This window comes from Echiichthys vipera (genome assembly GCF_963691815.1).
Source record: "Echiichthys vipera genome assembly, chromosome: 12".
NCBI classification, from domain to species: Eukaryota; Metazoa; Chordata; class Actinopteri; order Perciformes; family Trachinidae; genus Echiichthys; species Echiichthys vipera.
Window position 1 is genome coordinate 13,012,887 of NC_139837.1, and position 12,672 is coordinate 13,025,558.

Consider the following 12,672-nt stretch of genomic DNA (forward strand, 5'->3'; position numbering starts at 1 on the left):
GTGCACCAGTAGTCTCACTTTGAACAGCGCGACGATTGGATTTCTTTTTTCTTAAAGTCAAATCAATCAAATATGACCGAAGCCACTTGGATGCAGAGCGCGGATGCGACATAGGTAAAGTCAACCATCCGGATTCCACAAAAACATTTAAGTTCAAGATGTTTTTAACATGAAAAATGTGTTAAAAATGAATGTTTTTGTTTGCATTTTTTTTTCCTGTTTGTGCGTAATGGATTCCGTTGGTGACAGGCGCATATGGTCCAGGTGCGTCAATTACATTCTAGAAACACAATAATATTTAGATTTGAAGTAAGAGTGATTTTCTCCGTGATAACCTACATTTTTAACTCCTGACATTAACAGAACCTCCATACAATATGTGCTTATGTGTAAAGCATCCCTCTGAATTCTCCATTTAAGGTTAATTTTCCTTTTTCCTAAAATTAACTTTTGTGTAATGTGATTTCTTCATCGTAAATGCATCGCTTCTTCACACAAAGAGAGCTATTTTTTTGGCAACTTAACCCGCTTGATATTTTGCAGGACAAAAGGGAGGTCTAACTCGAAATTACGATGCATCTCACGGCGGTGGTCTTAATTCTGGTCGCGACAGGCATCGCCAAAGGTAATCAGAGATGCTCATCATCAGTCCACGGAGATAACTGACATAGACGCACGTTTGAGTCGTGAAAAACAAACTCTCTTCTAAACCAAATCACTCTGCCTGGAATTTTAAAAAAGTATAACAGATACATATTTTATTGCTCTGAATGTTTAATATGTGTTTTGATTTTTTTTGTTGATGCAAACAGCTGCTGCCCCTTTCTTTCTGTTTCAAAGGTTGGGAATGCAGTGCAGGATGCAACACAGAAAATGGGTTTTGTGAGAAGCCAGGGAAGTGCAGGTACTAAAATGAAGGATTCCTGTGTAGATGATAACCTAGACCCTGTGGGTTTTTCTCAACCTTATTTCCATAAATCACTGGAGCTGTAAATGTTCCTCCCATGCAAATGCAATCAAAATCCAGCCAACTGGATCCTTCAGTGTTTTTCTAGATTTGTGTGGCATTTTTGTTGTCCATTGCCAAATCAGCTCTTTGTTTGAACAGTAAAAAGCATTGTTATCCTAACCGATAGATCAAAAGCTTTTGATTGAAAAGCAAGCCCAGTTTGAGATGTATTTTTCTGCCAAATGCTAATGTATCTTGAGCCAAAATGTCTGCTCTGTTGGGGAATTCAACCAATTAGTGCATAATCAAATGCAACCTTAATCTGTCATTTCACTTTAAGAGGGGAAAAAAAAGCTAGCAGACAATTTGGGGACAAGAGCAGGACTGCAAAGCTCTGTGGTATATTTATAGGACTGATCCCCCCCCCCCCCCCCCATTTCAGGTGCAAACCAGGGTGGCAGGGAGAGAACTGTGACCAGTGTGTGCCCTTCCCTGGTTGTCTGCACGGCACATGTGGGAAAGCATGGCAGTGTGTCTGCGAGGAGGGTTGGGTGGGTAGCCTGTGTGACCAAGGTGAGTCTAATTAAGCTCCCCTGACACTCATATCTGCCTCCTCCCAACACTTCCTGATATACCAGAGGTCAGGGTGAATCACAATCCTGGTGACACAGAATGCCATCGAATTGAGGCTGGTGTCTGGAGAATAGCCTCAATTGTATTTTTAGGCGAGCAAAGTTAGAGCAGAACCCATCTGACCAAGGCGATAAATAAGTTTGGGTTAGTGATGAAGGCTTAGGACATGAAGTAACCACAGAAATACACATTTGAAGTGGATGATTTTGTGCTAGTTAGCAAGACACGATAGGAAAAGCACAAAATACCAAGGCTGCGGAAATTTAAATGTTAAAGCAATCTACTTCAGACGCACAATTTAAATAAAAAAATATAAGTAATAATTCCTATAGTATATATGAATCATCACATACTATTAAAATGACTTGCTGCCTTTAAACAATAGGAGAAAAAAAGAGAAGGGGGGGTAAAAAGAAGAAAGATTTATTTTGTTATTTTATTATTCTGTTGGAGTATACGAGCTGCTTGCCTCTGGAACATGGTTGGTTATGTTCTCACTTTTGTTCTAGGTGACAAGATGCTGCGGTGGGGAGTGTGTGAGTTGAAACAAAGGAGAGGAGTGAAAAACAGGGAGAGAGACAGGAAGTGGGAGAGAGCACACACAAGATCTAAAAACAGCATGCTTGTTTTTTTTTTTCCTTCACATCAGATACCCGCCTGTGTTCGTCCAGGCCTTGTGCTGGTAATGCCACCTGCATAGAGACAGGAGAGGGGGGATACCTGTGCATCTGTCGCCACGGCTACGCTGGTGAAAACTGCCACCTCCAAAGAGGACTGTGTCTCACAAACAGGTACCAGCACCTTTTATTTAAGGTTCTATTTTAAGTAAAGGAATAATGCTTTGTGTGTTGGGATCATTAGAGCAATGATCAATACACGGTACAACCCCTGTCAGCTCTCTCTGTATTGCCAAGGCAGCCAACCAAAACCGCCCCATACTGTGGCTTGTGTAGCTCCCAATAGCAGTCAGTTAGCAGATAAAATATCAGATTTTATTTTTTGGTCCTTACTGCACAAAATGTCGCCAATTTGGTTGTTTTGACTTGTAAGACAAGTAGAGACTCACTGGGATACAATTCCCCACAAAAACAAGCATGCTAAAAATATGGGGACTGGCAAGTTTCCAAATCTGCGAAGGAAAAATTCACTTGAATGAGGAACCAGCTCATTATTATAGGCGCAAAATCAACTTTACTCTGAGGACTGACTTTTCTGGTGTGTAGCTCTACAACGCTGCATGAAAGGCAACGAATACGGTGTTGATAGTGAACAAAAGCACACAAAAGGCAATAAATGTCAAAACTTGTCACATTTGGTGTTTGTTCAGGATCCCTATGGTGTTTCTTTAACATGTGGGGTAGGGTTATATGGGCAATACAACTACTTGATTAGGTCTCTGAAAAGAATGTGGTTTGGGTTCAAATAAGTATGTTCGTTACACAATGTTCGTATTTGACACAAGTTAAGTATTCTAAACTTAACTTATGTAGGTAACTCAAATAAAGGCACTATACTCAATACTCAGAACATTAAAATAGCAGCAAACAACACCTTTCTATGTCAAGATATAGTGGAGTAATGGCATCCTGAGCAGAGAATGAAGTCACCCTCCCTCTGTGTGTGTTGTTGCTCTGCTGTTTGATGTAATAGACAGTCCATCCGCACGTGCATGTTAATTCATACACTAATGGCCTGCCGAACATCTAATCTAATCATTCATTCTATATTCACACATCCATCCACAGCTCCTGTATTTGTTTGACCCATCCATCCCGACCCCCTCCCTACTCAGACTTTTTTGCTCTTTGTTCTTCATCATCTCACTGTGCCGCGGTTGAGCAGTTGATGTGTCTCATACTGATGTTAAAGCGTGGCTTGTGCTTTGGTAGCAGATGCCACGAGGGCCACTTCTCCACTGATCAAGCTGCTGTATTTCACGAGTTGAGAGTGAGAACGGGTTGCGCAGAACTATACAGTACCTGCAAGCCGGTATATTGGGTCCAAGAATTTGACACAACTTTGAACCAAAGGGGCACTAACTCAGTGCAGGGGGAATACCTTAAACCGGGGTTGTAGCACCAAATTCTGGGCCCTATACAAAAGCAGTCCTGTGCTCACCAACAGCCAAACATTGCAAACAATAAAAAGCAAAGTGTGACAGTTCTGTGCTTACAAAGCCAAAACAAACACAATTTTCCTGCAGGCCTGAATTTTCAAACGCATGAATCCTTTGATTTAGAAAGAAGAAAGTTCAGAGGGTTCAGTCTCCACATTCCTCCTGTCATAAGCAGCCATATTGATTATGCTCTCACCTGGTTGACAAGAAGACTAGTTAATGTGGTCGCTGGCGGTGTGTACCTGGGCAGCGTCATAAAGTTGCATCTCAATCCAGGTATCCCTTAAAAAGTCATAATTTCATAATTTGCTCATATTGTCTGTAGAGTGTGTGAGCAGAAATTCAGACTTCTTTTGCAGGTATTTGGAGGACACGGCTGTGCTTCGCGTCTATCAGTATCCCACAATTCACTGCTCATCAGGCCATGATTTAATGATACATTCAGGCCAGTGACGTGCAGTTGGGGTTGGGGAGGCACTGACTTTACAAACATACAGTAGGATGCCAATAGGATAGGATGAGAGAATAGGAGCGAATAGGATGCTGAAAACCATTTTAAAACATCACTGCCACTGTATGTTGCAATATATCTTACCTTTACTTGTAAATGACTTCTTGCTTTGACTGAAAGTCCAGCTTTGAAAAATGTCTTAGTTTAGAAATCAAATGCTCCATTTTCAGGGCGAGAAATGACAGCTTGTCTACACACTTCTTGTGTTTACTTTTTGCACACGGGTCAGAGTTCACTGTGACCTGGCTGGTGACAGGCTATCAGGCTGCTCACTATCGCCGCCCTCCTTGAGGCAGAGGTACTGCCTGCCTCAAGGCAAGCATTTTCCCTGTGGATTTATGTCATATCAAGATGTAAATATTACACACATACGTTAAATACATTACTGAACACCATGGAAAAGAAGACGTATGCTTTTATTACATACCATGTACATCATATTGGAAACATACACAGGAATGGGAACAAGCACGCGCCATTTGCACGTGCTCAATCCAGTTCGTGAGTGATTGCGCAATCTGGAGGGAGGCTAGGCGGTCCATGCCTCACCTCTCGCCTCCGAAGCAGACTCTGTTTATTTAAGCAGGAAATACAGAATTTTCTGCGATTTTTACTATAAAAATGGTCAAAATACATTAGGAACCACGCCAAAATAATAGTCCAGAGGACAAATATTAATACTTGTGTTGTTTCATTATTTCGTTTCTTTTTCCTCTCATGATGACAGGGGAGGCACAGCCTCAGGCTCCTCCCCTGACTGCACGTCACTGATTCAGGCAACCCATATCGTTACATTAACATTACATATTTACCAGAAGTTTTCCTTAATGTGCTGACAAATATATCACATGAACTGAACCAATTACTTTAAGACGACACTGCAGAATGGACACAATGGCAGCAAGGTGTAAACTTGATATTTGTGTCAAGAGGCTGGGTATGTTACAGCAGAGCTTCACAGATAAACAGAAGTAATATGGATGTTCATACATATATACTATTAAAGTTGTACTCCATAAGATTTGAGATGTGGTTTCTAGCGACGGTAAGAATTGCAGGCGAGCCTGTTGTTTCAGAGCCTCCATCTTGTGATGTTCGGAGTCACATCGACCCTCATTTATCAATCTTGCGTGAAAACGTGCGCAGATCTGAGTGCAGAATTGGTCGTAGGACAGGATACACGTGTGATTTATGAAACATTCGTATCTGACCAATCTCAGCGTACGAATGAGCGGGTCTTGATAAATGTGGCGGCTGAATTTGATCGTCATTTACGTGTTACGCCCTTAAATATTCCTGGTTCGGAGGCTTTGCCCACTGAGGTCAAACATGGAGAGAAGAAACACTGGTTAGAAAAGAAACTTCTCTGACACAGAGATCGGCATCCTGACATCCGAGATGGAACAAAATAAAGATGTGCTTTTTGGCAGTCTAAATTGATAAATGCCGAAGTTTGCCAGGAAATGGTCGTACGCACATTTTTCTGCCGTACATTCGTTTGGTAAATGAGGGCCAATGTGTGTTGACAATTTATTTGTTTTTTCTCTTTTGTAAACTTTATTGAAACACATCCACCTCTCTACTTCCAGCCAATCCCTATATGTTACCCTCTTAAATCCACACACACACCCATGTTCCTATTATACTTCTGCCCTTACTACAAGCCTGACTCAGAAGTTGGAATTTCTGATTTACCATTACAAGTCAATGCAGCATAACCATTGGTGACGATCTGGGCTGACAGAACAACCGCGGTCAGCAGCGTCACTAACATGCTAGCTTATTTACATCTATCCCGCGAATGTCACCATAGACACGGACATTAGAATACTCTGCAAAAAAGGCAAGTAGAAGTGCTTTCATTAGTGGGTCATATGATCAATCAACATTGTTTTTAACTCACTATTTGATAGATATTAACTTAAGAAGCAATTAAATAGATGAAATCTTGCAGAGTATAACTAAACTATAACTAAAGTACACTTCATGTTATATTGAAACATTGAAGCTCATACTGTAAAATATATAATCATGAAGCTGAAAGTATACCAAGTGAGCCACATTTACCACTATTTATGCCATTGGAGGGTAAATCCTGGAAATGGTTGACTCTGTGTCGATGAAGTACACCTAAAGGCGCTGTTCGTTTTGTGCTCAATCTGTGAACAGATTCTGAACACAGAGGACTGAAATAAGTAAGAATTCATCAAACATCACTCACATCTTTAATTTTTGCTTTCAGGCAAAGCGTCCACAACTAAAACAGTGGCTCATTCCCTTAAGCTCTAGAAAATTGCCTCATCGCCTCCCTTTCGACTGCTGGATTACAGACAGGCTTTATTTGTCTCCTCCTGCCCATCACATATTATAAAGGACTCTCTGGAGACACAGTAAGCTGACAGAGCCCTCCAGACTCCGAACCCCACCATGTTTGTTCTCCGTCAGACAGCCTTGTTATTGACTTGCTGCACCTATAATTCAATAGCATCCAGTTCAGCGGCAGTGAAGTGACAGCTCTTCTCCTCCTCTCAAAAAAATGAATCTTTTGAGTCTTATGAAAATTTTCACAATGTGATGAATGAAGCTTCACATGTATTCCAGGGGATTTCATCTCTTTATTAAAAGGCCTGCGTGAGGTTTCTTTTATCAGCTCCTCTATGAAACACCAGAGTTTAAAATTAGCCAATATGACTCACACAGACCGAATGTGTGGGGCTTGTGTAATTGCACAAAATATGATTAGAGATATTGATTGTTTTTATCTCTGGGTTTTCATCAGTGCACTTAGTTTGCAGACTGATCAGATATGCTGCACATGTGGGTGCAGGAACATTACTGCAGTGACTCATTTTATATTAAAGTATGTTAATTAGCTCTACACTGTTTTTCATTAGGGCTGCGCCAAATATATTAATGTATGTATTATTCTACAGCTGAAACAGGCAACAGCAATTGCTTTAATTAATTATTTATGCCATTCTTAAAGCAAAATGGCAAACCATTTTGTAGTGGAGTCAGTTAAAAGGATGTGCAGCTTTTCTTTGTGTCATGATCAATTAGATAGTTTGGGGTTTTGGACTGTTGTTCTGGACAAAATATGCAATTTGATTACATCAGCCTGCAGCTGCAGTCCCATGATATTCTGATATCATAATCTGGCAAATATTTGTAAAATTGTATGTAAAATTATCAAATCCATGTTATATGCATTTAACTGTGCTTCCCTGTTATGTATTGGATCAAGAAAATCTTGACACGTGTAAAACAAAACAATCAACCAATTTTTTTACTTCTCAGTTAGAATTAGCTTGGAATTAGTTTGCTCCAAATCATTATATTTGACAGCAGAACTTTGTGATATGATATGATATCATTACAATATAATTTCACCAAAAGTCTAGATACAATAATATCAAATGATTGCCCCGTGATACAAGACTGCAACGTACATTTAAAATAGTGGATGATAAAAAAGACACTAAAGCTAAAAGCTCATTTTCACTGTGGTCTGTTTTAGAGAAAGTATAAGATGACAGATGTAAATGTCAGGCAAGACAGGTTAAAAACACACCAAACTTAAGTAATGAGGAACTGTGCTCTTTACACTACAAATGTGTATAGGGAGGTCATTTAAGTAACTGTAATAAGATCATTTTAACCAGCCTAAAGGTTTTTATTGTTAGGGTGGCGCCATAGTCAAAGTGGCACACCCCAACTAATACATATTAAGTTGCATTATCTAGCAGAGCTGCTTTCCTGAGCAAGAATTTATTGTTCATAAGTGAAGTGCTTTCAGTACCATGGTAACCCCTTAGAGCTTAAAAACAAATCTAGATGACTAATAGCAGCTTTTGTTGCATTTAATGTCAGTCAGACCTACCTTCACTAATCATTTTCTTTGTTTGAATTTGACATCCAGGTAGACTGACCTCTGTTCTCCCTAAATGAAAGAAAAGTTCATTATTGGAGCCATGTTGCAATATGCTGCAGCTCTGCACTTTGTTGCCTTCTGGTGAAAACCATGCATCTCCAAAACGTCCACTCTTCATGAGCTTATAAAACAGCCCCATTTTCAGTTTGTAACAATTAATTGAAAACATGATTTTAGATATTCCAATGGGTTCTTAAATGGGGTATTTAGGTTATTTAGTTGAGTTAAGAATAGAAAAAACAATGTTTGAAAGCTGAATGGAGGTGGCAGAAAACAAATCACCAGGTTCACTATGACATCTATAAAGAAATACTTCAAATCTACAACTTGAAACTGACTAATTTACTATTGTCGACAAGCTACAGTAAAATGCCCACCTGTGTCAGTAGCCCCTGAACTGCTTTCTACCAAGGCAATACAATTTGCCTCCTTCACTGACAAAATAAAAAAATAGGCATGCAGTCAGTGGATCCACATCAGGTGCAGGACATGTGTTATCCATGTTTTCTCTTAAAACCAATTCAAATACCATGGCACAATTTCACATGATTACCCATAAGCCCTTGGATGACATTATACATCATCTGAAATCCTCCCCCTGCTGCCTCGATATTGTGCCAACAAGCCCTTTAAAAGATGTATCCAACTGCATTGCCTCAGACCTTCTACAGATTGAAAACACGTATTTTCTCTCACTTGTCTTCCCAAAGGCCCTGAAAACTGCTTTTATCAAGCCTCTATTAAAAGAGAACAATTTAGAATCACAGAAAAAGACGTTTTTAAGCAGCTGAACAACTTTATGATAATGAACAGCTGTTTTGATGTCTTACAGTCAGGATTCAGACCACACCACAGCACTAAGACGGTCCTTGTTAATGTCTTCAATGACACCCACTAAACACAGACAATGGCAAAACTTCAGTCTTAGTATTACTAGATCTCAGTGCTGCATTCGAAACAGTCGATCACAACCTACTACTGGACCATCTGGAAAACTGGGTGGGACTATTTGGCACAGCATTAAAATGGTTTGAATCCTACTTGAAGGACAGGGTCTACTTTGTGTATAGGTAAATACACATCTGAGCGGGCAAAAATTGTGGAGTTGTGGAGTTCCTCAAGGCTTCATTCTGGGGCTTAATCTGTTTAATATCTACACGCTTCCACTGGCTCAGATCATGTAAAACAACAAAAAATTGTTACCATAGCGACGCAGACGACTCACAAATACATAACTATAACACCAGGCGACTATAGTCCAATACAAGCACTAAGTAGATGCATCAAGCAAATCAACGATTGAATGGAGCAGAATTTTCTCCAATTAAATAAAGAAAAAACTGAAATAATTGTTTTTGGAACCAAGGAAGTATGATCAAAAGTTAGCACCCAGCGTCAAACGGTAATGCTAAAAACCACAAACCAAGCCAAAAAACGTAGGTGTAGTCATAGAGCCAGACCTGAAATTCATCCTACTGACACAGAATATATCAAGCATCAAAGAACTTATGTCTGATTGATGATGATTTGGAAATCCTTCCAGTAAACAATCATAAACAAAGAATTCAATAACTTGTAACTTGCTTATAACTTATATTACCTGTAATTGATAGCTAAAAATTTCCTGACCTTATAATCATTTTACTTGAGTGTCACTTTATATATTTAAATGTTATTTCATAAATTATTTAAATTTAATTTATATGTTTTTCTTTCCAATGCTTTTGATGTTTTGTGTGAAGCACTTGTAATAACCTTGTTGTTGAATTGTGCTTTATAAATAAACGTGCCCTGTCTTTATAGGTAGGAACATTTTCTCAACCCATTAAGGACCTTAAAAAATAGTAAAAATAAGAGAGGATGGCTGCTTTATAACCACAGACTGTAATTAGTTGCTGTAAAGCTGACACTTGATAGCAAGTCTATTTCCCGTGCTGTACATATTCACACTGCTTTGCTCTATCTTCCAGCTCTCCTTGTCAGAATGGAGGCACATGTACAGATGCCGATGGCACAGCAGGTTACTCTACCTGTTTATGTCCCCCTGGGTTTTCTGGAGACTTCTGTGAGATCAGCATTGACAGCTGCCAGCTTAACCCCTGTCTCAACGGTGGCAACTGTACAAACCACGGCCTGGCCTTCACATGCGTCTGTCCGCTAGGCTTTACTGGTTTCACTTGTAACGACACCACCAGCCTCTCACCCTGCTCTGGCAGCCCCTGTGCCAACAGAGGCACTTGTGTTGGTCAGCCTGATGGAACCTTCCGGTGTGTTTGCCAAAAATGGTTTACAGGTCCCACATGCTCCCTGCAGCACAGACCGAGGGCCAAGTCCAAGCCGGTCGGCACCAGGCCTGTGGACCACAGAGTGTTTGCGCTGACACCACAACACTACTCCCTCCCTGCTCACACCTTCCACAAGCTTCTCAGACCGCCCGAGAGAGACCTGCTGAAAATCACCCTTAAGGAAACAGTCCACTCCCCTGGCGTCCTCGTCAGTCATGGCCAGCTCATCTGCTTCGGCATGCTGGCCCTGCTCACCTGCGTGGTCATTCTGGGCACTACAGGCATTGTGTTTTTTGGCCGCTGCGAGACATGGATGGCTAATGCCAAATACAGCCAGCTGGTTCGACAGCAAAGGGAACACCTGCTGAGAGAAGCAGGCAATGTGAGCCAGGAGGAGCCAGAGCACTCGGTAAACATCATTCTGCCAGAGAAGATTAGACTCACCAGCTTTGGGAGACACTATACCTCCATCTGATTAAATTGTCTCTGCCTCTTCCCCTGTCCCAATGAAAGGAGTTTAATATAAATGTATAAAACGGCAGAAGGGAAATCCTATAACTGTTGTACAGTTGTGTTAAAAAATTTGAGACATACTGGACTACACTGAAATGTTTAGCCTACTGGACTAAAAGGAAAACCATGGTACTGGATTAGAATCCACTTGCTATCGTACTCTTGAAAATAACCCATAAAAATGTATGAAATTATAAAAGCTGTTGTACCTTGATGGCCTGTAAAAAGATGTAATAGTGATGTATTTCACATGTAATTCTATTTTTGACTTCACAATCATGGGTCAGTCACTTTGTTTCATGATGATTTGGAACAGGGTTGTCCTCAATTACGGAAACTCATGATTTTGTTAACCAATTGATTAGTTTCTCCACAAAGATTCACGCAAAAGCACTACAGACTAAAAACACAGAGACTAAAGAAATTGTAGTCGACTATGACCAAAACCACCAATTAGACGACGAAGAGGCTAACTACATGATGAATATTACAAAAGGAGAAATTAAGTTGATTTTAACAGAGAACATGCAATCTATTTTTCTTTCAGTATTTGTAATGAAACAAAGTAATCATACAACTGATTTTTAAATTGTTAATATATTGATCTCAGATTGTATAACCCTGACCTGAGCTGTAACAATTATTAATCGATCGACAGAAAATTAATCAGCAAGTATTTTGATCATTTATTGTTTTTATTAATTTTAGTCAACATTATCTAGTTTCTTTTTTCTGATGAAAAAGATAATCTGATTAATCTGATTGATTAATACAGTTATAGCCCTAACCATCTCCATGCAACATACTGTAAATTTGACTTTTGTTAATGAATGCAAAATGCATATTGTGAGTTTGTACAGTATGTGCAGTTATAATGTCTAATTAGATATTACTACATGCCTATACAGTGTACCTGGTGGTAATTTCACTTCCCATCACACACCATCCAATTTTCTCTCTCTGCAGATGTATCACTTTAGATGTTGGTGTTAAAGGTAAACATAGCTGTTATAATGAAAAGTTATATCACAGTTCTTCAAGATGTGCCACTTTCTATTCCTATCAGCTGCTATTTGTATATATTAACACCTTCCCCTATTGATCAGTATCAAAGTCCTTTCAAGTTTCTCAGTGTCTGTTGCATTTTCCCACATTGCTTCTTCTGTCAGTGCTGGAATTTCACAGGCCATGCACCATTCATCTCTGAGCCCAGAAATCAATACTGTAACATCTGTTAAATGCTATTGGTTTGTGTCTTCATGCTTGCGATGGACACCTATACTCTTGACGGAGGGAGAAGTCAATGTATGGAACATCTGTCACCCAGTAAAGACATAGTGAAATATGTAGAGCATATTTAATGTAAAATATTCAAATTAATTAACTACCAATATGAGGATTACTGTGATTTTAGAGAGGGAGGTTTTTTTCTCTCCCTCTCACAGTGGAAAATCCCCTGTAGCTATTATTCCGCCTGTGAGGGGTCGCTGTTAATGTGGTGGGTTTTGTCTGTCACATTTAACTGATAGGGTGGTTATCTTGTGCTTACACCATACCAGTGTTACATTTCAGGTTGTGAATTATAGTGTGCAGTAGTGAAATTTAAGATTCAAAAATGGCATTTCTACAACGGGGCACTGCCTGTGGCTATACAGTTCTTATCAGTATGTGTTCCAATCTGGGATTATTTGCTGTTGTCCTTTGGCCAGATAATGTTTTTTTGTCGCTTCATTG

General features: G+C 39.8%; 1 protein-coding gene across 1 annotated transcript; it reads left to right on the plus strand.

The window, feature by feature from the left end:
• Positions 1-573: 573 nt before the first annotated feature.
• Positions 574-10,900, plus strand: dlk1 (delta like non-canonical Notch ligand 1; the record flags this gene model as incomplete). Its single annotated transcript, XM_083923901.1, has 5 exons — positions 574-625; positions 841-904; positions 1,392-1,522; positions 2,232-2,373; positions 10,111-10,900. The coding sequence occupies 5 exons, from the start codon at positions 574-576 to the stop codon at positions 10,898-10,900; spliced, it is 1,179 nt and encodes a 392-aa protein (XP_083780027.1).
• Between the last annotated feature and the right edge of the window lie 1,772 nt (positions 10,901-12,672).